This window comes from Pantherophis guttatus, chromosome 3 (genome assembly GCF_059756535.1).
Source record: "Pantherophis guttatus breed Tessera chromosome 3, ASM5975653v1, whole genome shotgun sequence".
Taxonomy (NCBI): domain Eukaryota; kingdom Metazoa; phylum Chordata; class Lepidosauria; order Squamata; family Colubridae; genus Pantherophis; species Pantherophis guttatus.
Window position 1 is genome coordinate 212,821,278 of NC_142065.1, and position 19,897 is coordinate 212,841,174.

The 19,897-nt window shown below is 44.2% G+C and overlaps 2 protein-coding genes across 3 annotated transcripts in view; both read right to left on the reverse strand.

The window, feature by feature from the left end:
• Nucleotides 1–19,080, reverse strand: part of LOC117666902 (secreted Ly-6/uPAR-related protein 1) — a 34,331-nt gene extending 15,251 nt beyond the window's left edge. Inside the window, exons 1-2 of one of the 2 annotated variants that reach the window (XM_087890960.1) lie at nt 18,999–19,080; nt 12,825–12,926 (exon numbers count right to left, since the gene is read on the reverse strand). In XM_087890960.1, coding sequence (XP_087747086.1) covers nt 12,825–12,926; nt 18,999–19,053 — 157 coding nt within the window. In that variant the 5' untranslated portion in view covers nt 19,054–19,080. Of the gene's footprint in view, nt 1–2,593; nt 2,874–12,824; nt 12,927–18,998 lie in introns of those variants that run through there. The other variant, XM_034419924.3, reaches the window with a different exon arrangement.
• LOC148114985 (uncharacterized) overlaps nt 1–19,897 on the reverse strand; it is a 451,234-nt gene that overhangs the window by 89,649 nt on the left and 341,688 nt on the right. The gene's annotated exons all lie outside the window — the stretch shown is intronic.

The window sequence follows — 19,897 nt, forward strand, 5'->3', positions numbered from 1 at the left end:
GAGAAGGTGAGTAGGGGGAAAAGAAGAGAGGAATGGGGGAAAGGAAGGGGAAGTAGGATGAGGTAGGAGAGGAGGAAGGAGAAAGTAGGAGATGAGAGGAGGGAGGGAAGGGAAAGAAAGGAGGAGGAGAAGAAGTTTGTTACGAAATAAGGGAAAAAGGGTAGAAGAGCAACTCCGAATGTAATTAAAATGCCTTATTTTAATGCTTTTTTTAAGGAAAATACGTAAGGTTGACTCAGCCTTCCCTCCTTCCGAGGTGGGTAAAATGAGGACCCAGATTGTTGGGGGCAATAGGCTATTTAGTATCCTGTTGATTGTTGTAAGCCGCCCAGAGTCCTCGGAGAGTGGGCGGCATAGAAATATGATTAATAAATAAATAATAAATTTAATTTAATTTAATTTAATTTCCAATTTATATACCGCCCTTCTCCCTGAGGACTCAGGGCGGTGTACAGCCAAGATAAAAAACATAGAATACAAATATTAAAAAACATTTAAATATATATATAAATTTTGGCCCGAAAGTTAAGAACTCACAGACTGATTAAAAAAAAAAAAAATTTCTTCTTAAGCCAACCCGGCTTGCTGAAAATAATATAAATAAATAAATATGTAGGATTAATTATGTATAAGAAAATGTACATTTTATATTATGTGTATAAGAAATAAAACTGAAAAACTTCTCCCCCCCCCCAAAAAAAAATTGCATATGACACCAAGCTGGCAGGAATAGCCAACACTCCAGAAGATAGGCTCAAGATACAGAAGGATCTTGATAGACTTGAACATTGGGTGCTATCCAACAAAATGAAATTCAACGGTGAAAAAAGCAAGGTTCTACATTCAGGGAAGAAAAACAAAATGCACAGGTACAGTATAGGTGGTACCTTGCTCTATAGTAGTAACTGTGGGAGGAATCTTGGAGTCCTAGTAGACAACCATTTAGATATGAGCCAGCCGTGTTGCAGCAGCTGCCAAAAAAGCCAACACAGTTCTGGGCTGCATAAACAGAGGGATTGAATCAAGATCACGTAAAGTGATCATACCACTTTATAATGCCTTGGTAAGGACACACTTGGAATCCTGCACCCAGTTTTGGTCGCCACGGTCTAATGAAAAGAAGGACCAGGGGAGATATGATAGCAGTCTTCCAGTATCTGAGGGGCTCCTACAAAGATGAGGGGGTCAAACTATTTTCCAAAACACCAAAAGGCAAGATGAGAAACCATGGATGGAGACTAACCAAGGAGAGAAGCAACCTAGAATTACTGATAAGGAGAAATGTCGTAATGGCGAGAGCAATGAACCAATGGGACAACTTGCCTTCAGAAGTCGTGGGTGCTCCATCACTGGAGGCTTTCAAAAAGAGACTGGATAATCATTTACCTGAATGAGACCTGAGCAGGGTCTCCTGCTCGAGCAGGGACTAGAAGACCTCCAATAGAGTCACTTCCAACTCTATTATTCTGTGTTATTTATGTTCTATGAGTGACAAGAAGACTTGTAGATGAAAAAATCTTTCTGTTTTCTTGATTATAATTCCCAGCATTCCAAACACGAATGATAGATAATTGCCTTAAGGTTCTCCAGATCTTCCACCCTTAACGTAGCTTTAGAAGGTGGGAAGATGCCATGGAACAAGTAGGCTTTCCCTGAATGTTTTATCTGGAACATCTTTCCATCTTCTAGAACAAGGAAGATCAAAAGGGAGATCAAAAGGTGACATATTGCAAGACTCTCGAAGTTATTTCAATTTGGGCTATGGCCGCGATGCATTCCATCTGGGTGGAGAAATGGTGAAATATTGCCTCCTCTTACGCTTCAAAAGGAATGTACCATCTGGCAATCGAAGTTACCAACACCAGTTCCCTTTGTGTCCTAACACAACTCCTGAGCACCAAGTCTGGTAAAGAACTCCTTCCTTTGGGGAAAAAATGCTCCCTTCGCCCCAGGGGTCTGCAACCTTAAAGAGCCATTTGGACCCGTTTCCCACAGAAAAGAAAACACCGGGAGCCACAAAAACCCTTCCTGCATCTGACTATTTCTTGAGCGGCCACAAAACTAGCATATGTAGTCGAATTAAACGTTCTGGTTTCTTCTGAAACTTTTCTTGGATTTATCCATGGTTGGCCTACCAGGGGTTGAAAAGCTCAATAAATCATGTACTGGCAGGTGTCGCACATTGGGGGTTGTGACACATATTTTGAGTGACAGGGAGCCACAGCAGAGGGGCGAAAGAGCCACATGCGGCTCCAGAGCTGCAGGTTGCTGACCTCTGCTCTACCTAGAGGTTTCTTAACTCGAGGTTTTCAAGAAGAGACTGGACAGCCATTTGTCCAGAATGGTGTCTTCTGCCCTGGACATGGGAGGTTAGACTAGAAGATCTCTAAAGTCCCTTCCAATCTTATTGGTGTGGCTTATGGTCTTCTCTGCCAACTAGAGCTCTGAAACGTTTTCACAGAGGAGAATATGGGTGGCACGTCTCATTTTTCTTCCCCCAGTGCTGCTACAAATGCAGTAGTAAGGCCGTCTCGTATTTCTTCGTCCTAATTAGAGAAAGAGGGGGGGATTGATTTAAATAAAAGTTTCTTACCGAACTCCGCAAACCAAACAGCTGTCAGGAAAATGGTTACCAACACCACTCTGCCTCTCACACAGATCTTCACCATCTTAGATTCCCGTTTGGTGCCCATCCACTTTCCGCCTCAACAGGCCGTATCCTCTGTTCTTCTCCCTTGCAAATGAATTCCCCTCCTGACAGAAAATTACTATACGGTGAAAAGTTGTTGGTTTTCAGGCTGAAGGGATTAGATGATCCAAAACCAAAGAGAGAGAGAGAGACACACCTTCTCTCTTTGTTCCCCGGTCACTCTTATGAAAAAGCCTTGGTTAAGATTTCTACACTGCTCACAAATTATCCCTTCTTTTTTTCCAGCATCATCACCATGTCCATCAACCCCAACATCTGTTGCCCTTTACGCAACGAGCGATCTAATCATTCTGATTGTGTTTGGTATTTTTTACTATTAGATATTTCCCAAGGATCCAAGGGAGTTGAAGATGTTATCATAATTATATTTGTTGTTCCAAGTGACACAACTTTTTGTGGTTGATGAGCTGGGATTCTGTCTGTTCCTGTGGTGTTCCTGGAAATTTTCCAGGGTTTTTTTTGAGATGGCATCAAATGTTCTGATCACTAGTTGGCTCTGATACAACTATCTTTCCATGTTTACTCCAGCTTTATTTGAAGATGGGAATTGTGGTCCAAAATGCCCCTGGAAGGAGAGAAATCGTCAGACATACAGACCAGGGAAGGTGGGAATTGTGGATTTTTCCCCCCTAGTTTTTTCTCATTAATTCTTCTATCTCCAGCTATTACAATGTTGATTATCCATATTTTGTATTTAAAGTCATATCTGGCTTATTATGGGCTGAATGTTTATCAATTTGCATCTGGAAATTCCTTTAGGATCTTAACTCTTTGCTTCTTGATCACTTTTTCCAGACTGTGATTCTACCAATTCTTCATTGCTGGTAAGTTATAATTCTAAAATTCCAGTCCATCACAATGATCACTCTATTGTGTCTTTCCAAATACACCATCTGGTCAATCATCTTCCATGGCAATCTTCTTAAACTATTGGTTTTATCCCCTCCACCTTCATCATCACATTGGTTAGGTAGACAAATTTCATAATCAGAATTCCTACTGTTGATTGGTTCTTTGACTTTGCTAATTATTCAGGAAGAGTATTTGTGAATACGGAAGGACTGGACATGGGTCTAGTCCACAGGTGGGCAACTATGGCTGCTTCGCAACCTGTGGACTTCAACTCCCAGAATTCCTGAGCAGTCTGGCTCAGGAATTCTGGGAGTTGAAGTCCACAGATCATTAGAGGGGCCACGGTTGCCCATTACTGGTCTTGTCCAATGTTTTTCAACCTTGGGCCCTTCATCTTGAAATGTTCTGAAGAATTCTAAGAGTTGAAGTCCACACATCTTCAAGTTGCCGCGGTTGAGAAGCAGTGGTCTGGTCAATCAGAATAGAGCTGGAAGGGACCTTAGAGGTCTTCTAGTCCAACCCCCTGCAGGAGATCCTATTCTATTTCATAATACTGTTATATTACGAATATAACTAATTATATTTATATTTTATTGTATTGTATTATTATATATATATAATATCATGTAATTATATATTATTATATACATGTGTGTGTGTAATTATATATTATAATATATAATATAACAGCTATTTAGCTCTCATCAACTTGTGGCTCAGAGGTTAATACAACTGCCTGCATTCGAATCTGAGTAATGGTATGGCTAACTGATGAGAGCTAAATAGCTTGAAATAGATCTATACTAGCCTCCCTTTATTTCTTTATCAGCGAAATATAAATTTGGTATAAAATGGTTTGTCGTGAATGCGACTGCTTGAGGGCTCCTGGATTGGAGCTGATGAAGGGAGGAGAACTTGTGGCTCAGAGGTTAATATAACCGCCTAACATGCAGGCAGCCCAAGTTCGAATCCAAGTAAGGGTATGGCTAGCTGATGAGAGCTAAATAGCTTGAAATAGATCTATACTAGCCTCCCTTTATTTCTTTATCAGCGAAATATAAATTTGGTATAAAATGGTTTGTCGTGAATGCGACTGCTTGAGGGCTCCTGGATTGGAGCTGAAAGGCGAAAGGGATGCAGTATGCTCCCTCCTACATGTTGGAGTAGATCAGGTACTTCGACAGAAAATATATATATATATATTAAGTGTTTTCCTATCGAGACACCTGGTGTTTATTGCCCTTCGTATGTCCGGGGGCAATTCATTCCATAGGGCCGGGGCCCCCACAGAGAAGGCTCTCCCCCTGGGGGTCGCCAGCCTACATTGTTTGGCCGATGGCCAAACAATGCCACGCCCACCAAGCCACACCCACAGAACTGGTAGTAAAAAATTTTGAAACCCACCACTGACACACACACACATATTTGCTGATGCTTTATTTAAACATAATTTGTATATCACTGATTGCATGACCTCTGTAGATGCCGTATGCTAAATAAAAGAAATATATTACAATATAAGAAATCAATAAAATTCCGCAGGATAGATTCGTGCCTGATCTCCACCTTTTTTTATTCTTTTTCCTCTTTCAGGACCTCCCTCGGTGCGTGGGATTATTTAAATACAGATTATTTTTATGACTCTGCCAAATGCAACGGATGTTACCGATGGCTCAGTGGAACAGAATCCATCAAGGGAGCTATTTTTTGCCTTATCCGACCGGATCTTCTTGACCCAGCAAGGAAAAACCGCAACAAACATGACCATTCCTTGCACCTGACTCCTCAAAGGGATCTTCTCCTGTTCTTCTAACAATAAGATCAAGGATCTCAGTTGAGCAATAGTCAACTTTGTTACTGGAGAAGCAGGCTCAGATTCGCTTTGGAGGAAAGGGAAGGATGAGTTGGCCCCTTGGTCGTCAATTGATGAAAAACAATAAAAGAGGATCGGATTTCCAAATAGTTTAGAATGAATCACCTGAGAACATTCGAAACCAATTTCCTCTAATCTAAACAAAGCTCTTTCTCTACGGTACGTTAAACCTGAAAAGCCGAGATGGGCTCTTCAACTGTATTAAAAAAAGCTTTTCACTTCCTTGAGATTATTTCATCATTTGACCAAGTGGTGGGTTTCCAATATTCTTACCACCAGTTCACAGCGTGCACACATGCTCAATTTATGCATGCACGCGCCTTCTGCACATGTGTCCAGCCTTCCGTGCATGCGCCCAGCCTCGAAAATGTGCCTAAATAGGACGGCATAGAGCCGGGGCGGTTAGGTGAGCCCACCCATGATTTTCATTACCGGTTCACCCAAACCGGTACGAACCGGCTGAATACCACCTCTGTTTTGACCAGTCTGAGGCTATTTCAACCTTCCTGCTAACAGACCAGAGGTGCCTTGTGGAAAGATCTTCTTGGTCATGCTGACCAGGGAAGATGGGAATTATGACCCAAGTGCCCTTGCAAGGAGATAATCCTTTGGACATGATGATTAGGGAAGATGGGAACTGTGGTCCAAATGCCCCTGGAAGGAGAGAAATATTTGGACATGCTGACCAGGGACGATGGGAATTGTAGTACAAATACCCCTGGAAGGAGAGAAATATTTGGACATGCTGACCAGGGAAGATGGGAATTATGACCCAAGTGCCCTTGCAAGGAGATAATCCTTTGGACATGATGGTTAGGGAAGATGGGAATTGTGGTCCAAATGCCCCTGGAAGGAGAGAAATATTTGGACATGATGGTTAGGGAAGATGGGAATTCTGGTCCAAATGCCCCTGGAAGGAGAGAAATATTTGAACATGCTGACCAGGGAAGATGGGAATTGTAGTACAAATACTCCTGGAAGGACAGAACCCTTTGGGCATGCTGATTAGGGAAGATGGGAATTGTGGTCCAAATGCCCCTGGAAAGAGAGAAATATTTGAACATGCTGACCAGGGAAGATGGGAATTGTGGTCCAAATACCCCTGGAAGGAGAGAAATATTTGGACATGATGGTTAGGGAAGATGGGAATTGTGATCCAAATGCCCCTGGAAGGAGAGAAATATTTGGACATGCTGATTAGGGAAGATGGGAATTGTAGTACAAATACCCCTGGAAGGAGAGAAATATTTGAACATGCTGACCAGGGAAGATGGGAATTGTGGTCCAAATGCCCCTGGAAGGAGAGAAATATTTGAACATGCTGACCAGGGAAGATGGGAACTGTAGTACAAATACCCCTGGAAAGACAGAACCCTTTGGGCATGCTGATTAGGGAAGATGGGAATTGTGGTCCAAATGCCCCTGGAAGGAGAGAAATACTTGGACATGCTGACCAGGGAAGATGGGAACTGTAGTACAAATACCCCTGGAAAGACAGAACCCTTTGGGCATGCTGATTAGGGAAGATGGGAATTGTGGTCCAAATGCCCCTGGAAGGAGAGAAATCTTAGGACATGCTGGCTAGGGAAGATGGAGGTTGTGGTCCAAACATCCCTGGAAGAGGCCCCATATTTAGGAAGGCTAGATTAGCTCTCAACTAGATTCTTAAACAGCCCTACTTTTGCCCCAAACAGATCCCAACTAGACATGAAACTCACAAGGCTGTCTGATGTGGCGATACTGAGTGTCAGGAGGGGCCATTTTGTAATGTAAAGCCATTAAATTCCCACTGGATGCTGAATGCCATAACCCAGGTCTAACCCATGTAATGTATACGTGTGACTCTGTAACTTCGATGAAAATTTGTCATGGTTATTTCAGAATAAAGAAGGATCTTGTTCTTTTACAGGTCAAAACATTGTTGGAAGGTATACAGGCTTTGAGGAAGACTAAGCAAAAATAGATTATTACTACAAAGCATCTGAAGGCAAGACATGAAGCAATGGATGGAAACTAATTGAGGGAAGCCACCTAGAACTAATGAGAAACTAATGACAGTTAACCAGTGGAAAAACATGCCTCCAGAACAGGGGTGAAATGTAAAATTTGTTACTACCGGTTCTGTGGGCATGGCTTGGTGGTGGTGGGGTAATGTGACTGGGTGGGCGTGACCAACGTTTTATTTAAAGCATTTTTTTTTACAACCTCTTCGGCCCAAGAAGTTGCAAAAAAATGCTTTGAAAAGCCTCTGACGATCCCAGCTGAGTTGCCTGATCGGCAGAGGCTTTTCAAGGCATTTTTTTTTACCACCTCTTTGGCCGAAGAGGTTGCAGAAAAAAAATGCTTTTAAAAGCCTCTCTGCCGATCAGGCAACTCAGCCGGGATCATCAGAGGCTTTTCAAAGCATTTTTTTAAACCACCTCTTTAAAAGAGGTTGGAAAAAAATGCTTTGAAAAGCCTCTTCCGATCAGGCAACACAGCTGGGATCATCAGAGGCTTTTCAAAGCATTTTTTTTACCACCTCTTCAGCTGAAGAGGTTGCAGAAAAAAATGCTTTTAAAAGCGTCTCTGCTGATCAGACAACTTAGCTGGGATCATCAGAGGCTTTTCAAAGCATTTTTTTTACCATCTCTTCGGCCGAAGAGGTTGCAGAAAAAAATGCTTTTAAAAGCCTCTTTGCCGATCAGGCAACTCAGCTGGGATCGTCAGAGAGGCTTTTAAAGGCATTTTTTCCCCTACAACTGCTTCGGCCGAAGAGGTTGCAGAAAAAAATGCTTTGAAAAAGCCTCTGACGATCCCAGCTGAGCCGCGCGATCATCAAAGGCTTTGTTTTTTTTTTTTTTACTTTTAAAAGTATTTTTTCGGCGGAAGAGGTTGTAGAAAAAATGCTTTTAAAAGTTAAAAAAAAACCCTCCTCTGATGATCGTGTGGCTCAGCTGGGCATGGTGGGGGTGGGGGTGTGCAGGGATTTTTGCTACCAGTTCTCCGAACCACCCGCCACCATCGCTACCAGATTGGGCGATCTGGTCCGAACCGGGAGCATTTCATCTCTGCTACAGAAGTTGTGGGTGCTCTATCATGGGAGATTTTCCAGAAAAGACTGGAGAAACATTTGTCTGGGATGATATAGGTTCTGCCTCGGACAAGGGGTTGGACTAGAAGGCCTCCAAGATCCCCTTCGGCATCTGGTTCCTATGATTCTATGATCATCCAAAATGCCATGAAGTTCTCAATCCCTTTGTTAATTTGAAGGCCCAACTGCAACTTCTACTTCAGCCTGGCTTGTCCTGAGAAAATTATCCATGGAAATTGAAGATGGAACTCTTCCTGCCCATCACACCTCATTTCCACTTCGGCAGCTTTCAGATAACCACACAAAAATAAGGAAATATGTCTCTATTTCCAAGAAATGTTTGTCGTCTCTTCATGGGCCCTTTAGCAAAAGCAGGACCGAAGCCAGCGTTATTAAGAGGGCCAAACGTTAATTTCATATTTCATGTGGACGTTTTTAGCATTCATATCGGTTTGACTATGTTTTTTATTGTTTTAAAATGTTTTTCAATATTTCTAACCATAATGTACAGTATATATATATATATATATATTTAAAAAAACAGTAAGCCTCTCAGAATCATTGATTGAGATGGGCAACTGTAGAAATTGAATGAATGAATGAATGAATGAATGAATGAATGAATGAAGAATGAATGAATGAATGAATGAATTAATTAATTAAGTCATTTTGCTCTGCCCCAGTTTAGACATGGGCAGCCATATAAATTGAATAAATGGATGGATGGATGGAGGGAGGGATGGAGGGATGGAGGGATAGATGGATAAGCAAGCCATTTTTCTCAGCCCCAAATCAGAGATGGGAAGCTGTATAAATTGAATGAATGAATGAATGAATGAATGAATGAATGAATGAATGAGTCATTTTTCTCTGCCCCAGTTTCGAGATGGACAGCCATATAAATTGAATAAATGGATGGATGGATGGATGGATGGATGGATAAGCAAGCCATTTTTCTCAGCCCCAAATCAGAGATGGGAAGCTGTATAAATTGAATGAATGAATGAATGAAGAATGAATGAACGAATGAATGAATGAGTCATTTTTCTGTGCCCCAGTTTCGAGATGGACAGCCATATAAATTGAATAAATGGATGGATGGATAGTTGGATGGAGGGATGGATGTATAAGCAAGCCATTTTTCTTTGCCCCAAATCAGAGATGGGAAGCAGTATAAACTGAATGAATGATTGAATGGATGGATGGATGGATGGATGGATGGATGGATAGATAAGCAAGCAAACAAACAAACAAACAAACAAGTTAATTATCTCTGCACCCCCACCCCCCCTCACCCCCAATCAGAGTTCCAGATCAACCAAGGCTCCAAAAACAAGAGTCACTGCCAACAGAGATTTGGAGCACCTTACAGCTCTCACATGGTTGCACCTGTCCTCCTGGCAGCAGGTTAAGGTATAGAGCGATGGCCAGGTGGTTTTGGAGATGGGGCATTTGACTGCACAACCTTTTTGAAGCAGGAATCCAGACAAAGAGGTAGCTAAACAGGAAAGGAAACACACAACAAGGTTAAACGATTCGGCCTTCTTCTCTTTTCCTTCAGGCCTGAGTTACAGTTAGTCAAGTATTCTCCCACCTGGTCACGTGATTCCCCTTTCGTGACCATCTGCCAAGCAAAGTCGACGGGGAAGCCAGATCCACTTAACAACCCTGTGACTAATTTAACAACGGCAGCGTTTCACTTCACCCACTGTGCCAAGGAAGGTTGTAAAACGGGGAAAAACTTCCTTAACTTCCATCCTGAGCAATGGACATTTGGGGCCCGGTTGTGGTCATAAGTTGTGGACTACCTGTAAACTACTGGTGGTCGTAAAACAGGGCAAAACTCCCTTAACAAGTGTCTCACTGAGCAACGGAAATTTGGGGCTCGGTTGTGGTCATAAGTCGTGGACTACCTGTAAACCACGATGCGGCAGCCAGACTCCAATAGACAGGAAATCCTCAACTTACGACCACAATTTACATTATTTAAGCAAGGCATTTTCGAAGCGAGTTGCGCCCAATGTTTACCTCCATTACCACGATTGTTAAGCAAATCAGCGCAGTGTCAACTTGCAAAGCTTTCAAGTTGCCATGAGCAGGAGGGAGGGAGAATTGATAGAGCTGATTGATTTCCCTAACTGAAGTGCATTCCATACATTCTTCCTGACCGCAATCAGAAGGAGGGTGTTGGATTTCACAGCCTGCCAAAGTGGTTAATTGGAGAATGTGATTTATGACATGGCCAGAGAGGAGGGGAGAGACAGGGTTATAGGGGAACGTAAATCTACGTGGGATTAGTTCTAACTGCATCTGAATATTGCCAAAATGGTGCTCCTAATAAATGACTGTATTTCTTTTGAAGTTCGGCTCAAGGCTCATGAATTAATTAGGGCATCTTTCGGAAACTTCATACGCAGTTGTTAACTGAATCTGGTGGTCGTTGTGTCAGCCCTGGAGGCCATTGTTTTCTTTGGATCTTCAGGGCTGCTACCCTTGGTGGATGGGCATGCGGTGGGAACTGGGAGGAATGGGGTGAGATGTATAGCCATAAAAACAACAACATTCTTTTCTCTGAGAATCAAGGACATTCAGCCTGCACCTGGAGTGGCGTGACTGGGAAGCTACTCCAGTTGGGATGGTGACCTATTTGGACCATGTGATAGACATGTGGGTGCAGGGGAAGAGACTTGGACTTTCTTTTGGGTGGGGAAAACCTGGAAGCTTTCAGATTTGTGTTTTCCCAGATGTGCCAATATGACTTCTCTAATAAAATGGAACTTTGAGGAACTTCAAGTCTTGGAGTCTTATTTAGTTGGGGGCAGGGGTAAAATGCTCCCGGTTCGGACCGGATCACCTGATCCGGCAGTGAGAAGAAACCAATAGCAAAAATCCCTGCCCCCCCCCACCCCATGCCCAGCTGAGCCTCACAACCATCAGAGGCTTTTGAAAAAAAATTTAAAAACATTTTTTCTACAACCTCTTCGAATGAAAAAATGATTTTAAAAGTTTTTTTAAAAAGCCTCTGTGTCAGGTTTCGATATCGTCTCAAATAAAATAAATTGCATTTCCAAACAGATAGTCTTTGAAGAAATCTTTCATTTTATTTAGCACAACAATCTGGCCCTGATCGTGGCATAGCCAACTCTGACTTCCTGCCCCCACACCCTCCCTTTCTGTTCCCCAAATCTCTGTGTCTCATTGGCCTTCTTCCAAATCACTCTCCCCATATCTACTGCTCCAGCTCAAAGGAATGTCCCCCTCCCTCTCATCTCCTAGGGGATATTATCTTCAAAGAAAATAAGTAGGTGAAATGTCAAGCGTCCTCTTGCCAGCTGCCCCCTCTTCTCCTTCTTATGTCAGCACTAGAGTAAATGCAGGTTGAAGTGCTGACATTCTGATGATCGCACGGCTCACCTGGGATCGTCAGAGGCTTTTAAAAGCATTTTTTCTACAACCTCTTCAGTAGAAAAAATGCTTTTAAAAGTAAAAAAAAAAAGGCTCTGCCAATCAGGCAACTCAGCTGGGATCGTCAGAGGCTTTTAAAAGCCTCTGACGATCCCAGCTGAGTTGCCTATTTGGCAGAGCCTTTTAAAAGCATTTTTTTACAATCTCTTTGGCCAAAGAGGTTGTAGAAAAAATGGTTTTAAAAGTAAAAAAAAAAAAATGGCCACGCCCACCCAGTCACATTACACCCCTCCCCCACCAAGCCACGCCCACAGAACCAGTAGTAACAAATTTTACATTGCAACCACTGGTTGCGGGTGTTACTTGGAGCCCTTCAAAATGGCTGGGAAGATCACAATCGGTGATCCTGGTACCGCAGGACACGGCAACAGTCGTAAGTACATGCCAGTTGCCATGTGACTGGGGGGGGGAGGGGATGCAAGGATGGTTATAAGTGCAAGGACTGGTCATAAGTCATTTTTTGTTCACTGCCGTTGTAACTTCAGTCGCTAAAGAGCCTTGGTAGTACAGTGGTCTAAAGCACCCTGTTATTAAGAGCAGGTGCATGCAATTACTGCAGGTTCGAATCTCGCCAGGCTCAAGGTCGACTCAGCCTTCCATCCTTTCTAAGGTAGGTAAATTGAGGACCCAGTTGATGGGGGCAATAAGCTGACTTTGTATAAATATACAAAAGGATGAAGGCTATTGCTTAGCGCATTGTAAGCCGCCCTGAGTCTCCGGAGAAGGGCGGCATATAAATCAAATTAAAAATAAAAATAAATAAATAAATAAAATAAACGAAGGGAAGTAAGTCGAGGACGAAATGCACACGCATACAGAACCACCTGAGGTCGTGCATGGTGTCTGCTTACCTGTGTATCTTGTGCAGAAAACCTCGTGTTGAGAACAATTTTTAATCCTTGTGCACCCCGAGTAGCTTGTCTGATTGCAAGTGTAGCATTCCAGCGAAGGGACTGCGCAGAAAAAATGGAATAGGGTTGGCATTAGTTGACAATCCTGAAACTGAAAGTCTCAGCATGGAAGTGACCAGACAGTTAAAGCTCTTCTTTTTAGTTCAGTTATTTATTTATTTATTTATTGAATTTTAATTTTTAATTTTTAAACAAAACATAAAAACATCTATCATCCATTCCAATTGCAAGTAGTGTGTCGGTCGGTTACAAATCTTTTGTGCTTCATCTCATATTTATCATTTACTAATTCTCTAGTTTCTCATATTATCAATCTGATATATATCTTTATATCATTATTCTCATTTATCATTCATTTAACAATTACATTTTCATCCCATTAAAATCATTTCCATAGATTGTATTATAACATCCTTTTCATATTTAGTGATTAGTGCCGCCACGTGTTTATTGGACCCGTGCCCCTCCTGGTTGGTACTGGCCTCCCGGGAGGTTACACAAGGCTGGCTCCAGGGGATTATAGGTGCTTCTCTGAGTGAGGGTGCCTTTCCTGCCGCCTTGAAAGAGGCGGTAGTGAGGCCCCTCCTCAAGAAGCCTTCCCTGGACCCGGCTGAATTAGCTAACTATCGTCCAGTCTCCAACCTTCGTTTTGTGGCGAAGGTTGTTGAGAGCGTGGTGGCACGACAACTTTCCCGACACCTGGATGAAGCTATCTATCTAGACCCGTACCAGTCGGGCTTCAGGCGGGGGTACAGCACAGAAACGGCATTGGTCGCGTTGGTGGATGATCTCTGGAGGGCTCGGGACAGGGGTTGCTCCTCTGTCCTAGTCCTATTAGATCTCTCAGCGGCTTATGATACCATCGACCATGGTATCATGCTGCAGCGGTTGAGGGGGTTAGGAATAGGGGGCACCGTTTTGCGGTGGTTCTCCTCCTTCCTCTCCGACCGCTCGCAGTTTGTGTTGGCAGGGGGACAGAGGTCGACCTCGAGGCGTCTCACATGGGGGATGCCGCAAGGGTCAGTCCTCTCGCCCCTCCTGTTCAATATTTATGTGAAGCCGCTAGGTGAGATCATCCGTGGTTTTGGGGTGAAGTGCCATCTGTACGCTGATGATACTCAGCTGTACATCTCCACCGCAGACCACCCCAACGATGCCCTTGATGTGATGTCTCGCTGCCTGGAGGCCGTGCGGGTCTGGATGGGGAAGAACTTGCTCAGACTCAACCCCTCCAAGACCGAGTGGCTATGGCTTCCGGCGCCCCGATATAGTCAGCAGGTGCCATCGCTAACTATTGGGGGTGAATCTCTGCCCCCCACAGAGAGGGCTCGCAATCTGGGTGTCCTTCTGGATGCACGGCTGTCTTTAGAAGAGCATATGACGGCCGTGGCCAGGGGGGCCTTTTATCAGGTTCGCCTGATTCACCAGTTGCAGCCCTTTCTGGATCGGGACGCCCTGCGCACAGTCACTCACGCCCTTGTTACCTCCCGGTTGGACTATTGCAATGCTCTCTACATGGGGCTCCCCTTGAAGAGCACTCGGAGGCTCCAACTGGTCCAGAATGCGGCCGCGCGGGTGGTTATGGGCGCAACTCGTTGTGCCCATGTGACACCCCTCCTGCGCGAGCTGCACTGGCTCCCAGTGGTCTTCCGGGTGCGATTCAAGGTGTTAGTTACCACCTTTAAAGAACTCCATGGCATTGGACCCGGGTACCTCCGAGACCGTCTTCTGCCACCAATAGCCTCCCACCGACCAGTCCGTTCCCACAGGGAGGGTCTCCTCAGGGTGCCGTCAACGAAGTTATGTCGACTGGCGGCGCCCAGGGGGAGGGCCTTCTCTGTGGGAGCCCCATCCCTGTGGAACGAACTGCCCCCGGAAATTCGTAAGATCTCCGACCTCCGGGCGTTTCGCTGCGCACTGAAGACCCTATTATTCCGCCAGGCCGGACTAACAACACAATAGTTTTTAAATTGGGATATTTAAATTTATTGGGGTTTTAAATCTGAGCCACTTTATTTAATTATTTTAAATTTTATATTGTTGTTTTGTTTGTGTTTTTAAACAGGCTGTACACCGCCCTGAGTCCTTCGGGAGAAGGGCGGTATAGAAATAAAATTATTATTATTATTATTATTATTATATTTCATTTCCATGTTTTATTATCCAGCCATTGATAAAATAAATCCCATATCTTATAATATTGTTTGTCTTCCTGTTCTCTAATTTCAAATGTCAATTTGCTCATTCCAGCACATTCCATGATTTTTTTCTAATAACTTCATCTTGTTCAGGTATTTCCTCATTTTTCCAATTTTTAGCAAACACAATTCTAACCGCTGTCAATACATTCACAATCAGGTATCTCAATTCTCTGTTATATGTTTCTGGCAAAATTCCTAATAAAATCAATGTGGTTTTATTAATGGTTTAAAATCAATGTGTTTTTTAGTCATTTTTTCCAACCATGTGTGGATTTTAGTCCAATATCTTTTGGTTTCTACACATGTCTACCACATATGGTAATATGAGCCCGGTATCTGATGACATTTCCAGCACTTTTCTGATTTGTTCTTGAACATTCTGGCTATTCTCGTCGGGGGTAGATGCCACCTGTAAAACATCTTATACAAATTTTCTTTATATGCAGCTGACATTGCCATTTTATAATTTTGTAACCACAATTTTTGCCATTTCTCTAAATCAATTCCATGACCAGTTCAGTTATTTTTTTAACCTGTGGTTAGTACTGAAATGACTGGTGACTGGTCCTTGCTCTTACAGCCCTCATTGTATTGAAGGGAAACAGTAATAAGGATATAATAAATAAGAAGAATAAGAATAAGAATAATTTTTTTTCTATACCGCCCTTCTCCTGAAGGACTCAGGGCAGTGTACAGCCTATTAAAAGCACAAGACAAACATCAATTAAAATAATTTAAAATTATTAAATAATTCAGCTCGATTTAAAACCCCAGAAATTTAAAACACCCAATTTAAAATCATTATGTTGATAGTCCGGCCTGGCGGAACAACAGGGTCTTGAGTGCACAGCGAAATGCCCGGAGGTCGGGGATCTTACGTATTTCCGGGGGCAGTTCATTCTACAGGGCTGGGGCTCCCACAGAGAAGGCCCTCCCCCTGGGTGTCGCCAGCCGACATAATTTGGCCGATGGCACCCGGAGGAGACCCTCTCTGTGGGAGCAGACTGGTCGGTGGGAGGCTACTGGTGGCAGAAGACGGTCTCGAAGGTATCCAGGTCCAATGCCATGGAGCGCTTTAAAGGTGGTGACCAACACCTTGAATCGCACCGGGAAGACCACTGGGAGCCAGTGCAGCTCGCGCAGGAGGGGTGTCATGTGGGCACAATGAGTTGCGCCCATAACCACCCGCGCGGCCGCATTCTGGACCAGCTGGAGCCTCCGGGTGCTTTTCAAGGGGAGCCCCATGTAGAGAGCATTACAATAGTAATGCTAGAATATGATATACTGGTATACTAGAATTAGTAGAAACTTGCTATTCTGTAACCATTAGGTTCCTGTAACACATATATAGCCTTTGCATTTGTATAACACAGATATTGTACCTTTATTATCTGTAACACAAATATGCCTTTGTATTTGTATCACATATATTATGCCTTTATATTTGTATCTCCTGTAACAAGCATATTCTGTTATTAGGCCTCTGTAATGTATCTGGTATTTATCAAACATATGTTGATTTGAACCCATACCTTCTTCCTGTTTTTCTTGTGCCATCTAAGAGCATGGCACATATCTCAGATATGGGAACTGCAGACATCATCCGAGGGATAATTTACACTTCAGCCCTAACTTACACCTTTGATCTGTATAAACTCAGTCACTTGCAGAACCAGGGGGGGGCAAAGGAGCAATTGGGGGAACAAAGGAATGTTCAAGGAAGAGATAACGCTAATTGGGAGGCTTCTATTCCTCTGCAGGGCAGCAAGGAATGCACAAACCTAAACGAGGAGGCCAGAATTGGGTACTAAGGTGATGCCTCTGAAGGTATAAAAAGGACACCATACCTTCCCCAAGGTGTGGCTATCTCCTCGCATGCATTGTATCTGTATGTTCTGGATATAGTCCCAGCCGGTATTTATTTATTTTATTTAAATAAAATCTGCTTCTTTTTGCAAGCCTCGTCTTGAGTCTCTCTCTTTGGCATTCTGGTGACTCAAGTATATTTTGGGGCCTTACAGTATTATTATCCTCCTCCTCCTTTCTGCAAGCCCTACTCTCTTCTAGCACTGATGATGTTACCTAGTTGGGTAATGAAATGTCTGCAAGGAAACAACCAAATTCAAGAGCACCAAGGACCCCACAATACTCCTCCACCTCCTCCTCCTCCTCCCTCCCTCCCCTTCCTCCTCTTTTCCACTAAACCCTTCTAGCACTGATGGTGTTGGGTAATAGTTCTCCCTCTTTTTAAATAATTTTAATATTTTAATATGTTTAATATTTTTAATCCTCAAAGTTTAAATCTGTTTTAAATTGACTGGGGTTTTAATCTGTCTGGGCCAAACTATTTAATTCGATTTTATTTCTGCTTTTTAAATTTTGTATGTATGTATTTTATTGTTGGCTGTTCACCGCCCTGAGTCCTTCGGGAGTAGGGCGGTATATAAATCAAATAAAAGTCAAGTCAAGTCAAGTCAAGTCAAGTCTGCATGAAAACAGCCGAGGTCAGAGAGCACTAAGAACTCCATAGTGGTCCTCCTCCTCATCAGCATCAGCATCATCCCACAAAGAGGTAGATTTAAGGCCCACATTCTTGCCACCTAAAAAGAAAAAACTGCTTCCAGCAGTGCAAAGGTTCCATGCAGAGGTGATTAGAAGGTGTGACTTTAAGATGTTCTCTCCTGAAGGAAGCCCTCCTGGCCTTTGATCCTGACTTGGGGGAGGGAGGGAGGGAGAGGGGGAGGGACTCTGGAGCATTTTTCTTAGTGAATGAGGGACGTAAGTCTGCTTCCATGCCTAAGGCATGACTAGAACTCACCATCTCCCAGCCCAAAGTCACCCAGCTAGCTTTCATGACTAAGGCAAGACTAGAACTCACAGCTAAAGCGGAGTTAGAACTCACAGTCTCCCGGTGATTGGCCCAAAGACACCCAGATGGCTTTCATGCCTAAGGTGGGACTCAGTGATGGGTTCCTCCCGGTTCGGTCCGGTTCGGCAGACGATATGACGTCACCGAACCGGTTCTCCCCCCCCCCTCCCACCCCCCCATGTTATTCTTACCTTTTATTTGGTCCCACCCCCAATCTATTGCTGCCTCCTGAGTCCCAGCTGATGACTAGAGGGAAAAAACCTGTTTAAACTCTTGCTGCGGGGCTTCAGCTGATCAGTGTTAAAAGCAAACAAATGGGTCGTAAGTGTGAGGACTGGTCGTAAGTGCGAGGACCTTCCAGAAATGACTCTGACCAGCTAGCCACGCCCACCTAGTCACATGACCTCCAAGCCACACCCACAAAATAAGCCACGCCCACAGAACCGGTAGTAAAAAAAATTAGAACCCACCCCTGGTGGGACTAGAACTCACAGTCTCCTGGTGATTGGCCCAAAGTCATCCAGTTAGCTTTCATTCCCAAGACAAAACTAGAACTGTTTGTTTGTTTGTTTGTTTGTTTATTGGTTCAATTTATATGCCGCCCTGCTTAATAGGGCTTTCGGGGCCCCCAAAGCGGTGTTCTTTTTTATACAAAGTCAGCTTATTGCCCCCACAGTCCGGGTCCTCATTTTACCTACCTCGGAAGGATGGAAGGCTGAGTCAACCTTGAGCCTGATGAGATTCGAACTTGCAGTAATTGCAGGCAGCTGGTGTTACTTAACAGCGCTTTAGTCTGCTGCGCCACCAGGGCTCTTTTATTTCCTGGTGATTTTGTTTCCTGGTGATTGTCTCAAAGTCACCCAGCTAGCGTTCCCGGCTAACACTGAACTAGAACTCAGATCCTCCAGGTGATTGGCCCAAAATCATCCAGCCAGTTTTCATGCCGATGGTAGGACTCACCACCACTACACCAAACTGACTCATCTTATTCAGCGTCCCCAAAGGAAACAAAACGACGAGTACCGCCCTACCCATGGTGCTCACCTTTCTTGATGTGCACGACAATGGTCAGCAGTACAACCGGAAGATGAGTCTTCATGTCTTTCCCGAATTCATCCACGATGAAACTGCCGATTTTGAAGGTCCCCTTCTGGTTTTGGGGCAGAAAAGCATTGCGTCACTAAGGAAGCTATGAGACACACCTTTTCACACCCAAGGAACTGACACAAAAGAGAAACCAAGAAACAGTGGAGGGAAACTAACCAAGGAGAGAAGCAACCTGGAATGAAGGAGAAACTTCCTAACAGTGAGGACAATTAACCAGTGGAACAGCTTGCCACCAGAAATTGTGGGCGCTCCATCAAAGGAGGTGTTTAAGAAGAGAGTGGGCAGCCACTTGTCTGAAATGGCATGGGGCCATGATGGTGAACCTATGGTACGTTTGCCACAGGTGGCACGCGAAGCTATATCTGTGAGAATGTGAGCATTGCCCTAGCTCAGCTCCAGTGTGCATGCGTGCACCAGCCAGCTGATTTTTGGGCCTTCCGTGCCCATCGGAAGTCAGGAAAAGGAATGTTTCCGGCCTCCAGAGGACCTCTGGGGGGTGGGGAAGGCTGTTTTTGCCCTCCCCAGGCACCTAGAAAGGCTCTGGAGCCTGGGGAGGGTGAAAAACGGGCCTTCTGGTCCCATCGGAAGTCAGGAAACAGGCCATTTCCACCCTCTGGAGGGCCTCCAGGTGTGGGGGGGGAGCCTGTATTCGCCCTCCCCATGCTCCTAGAAAGCTTCTGGAGCCTGGGGAGGGTGAAAAACAGGCCACCGTACCATTGCGTGCCAAAAGCAGGGGGAACGTGGAGGGGGGGTCGCGCGCACATGCACAGGGGGCAGGGGGCATTGAATTATGGGTGTGGGGACATGCGCATGACACCCCCCCCCCATGCTCCCCC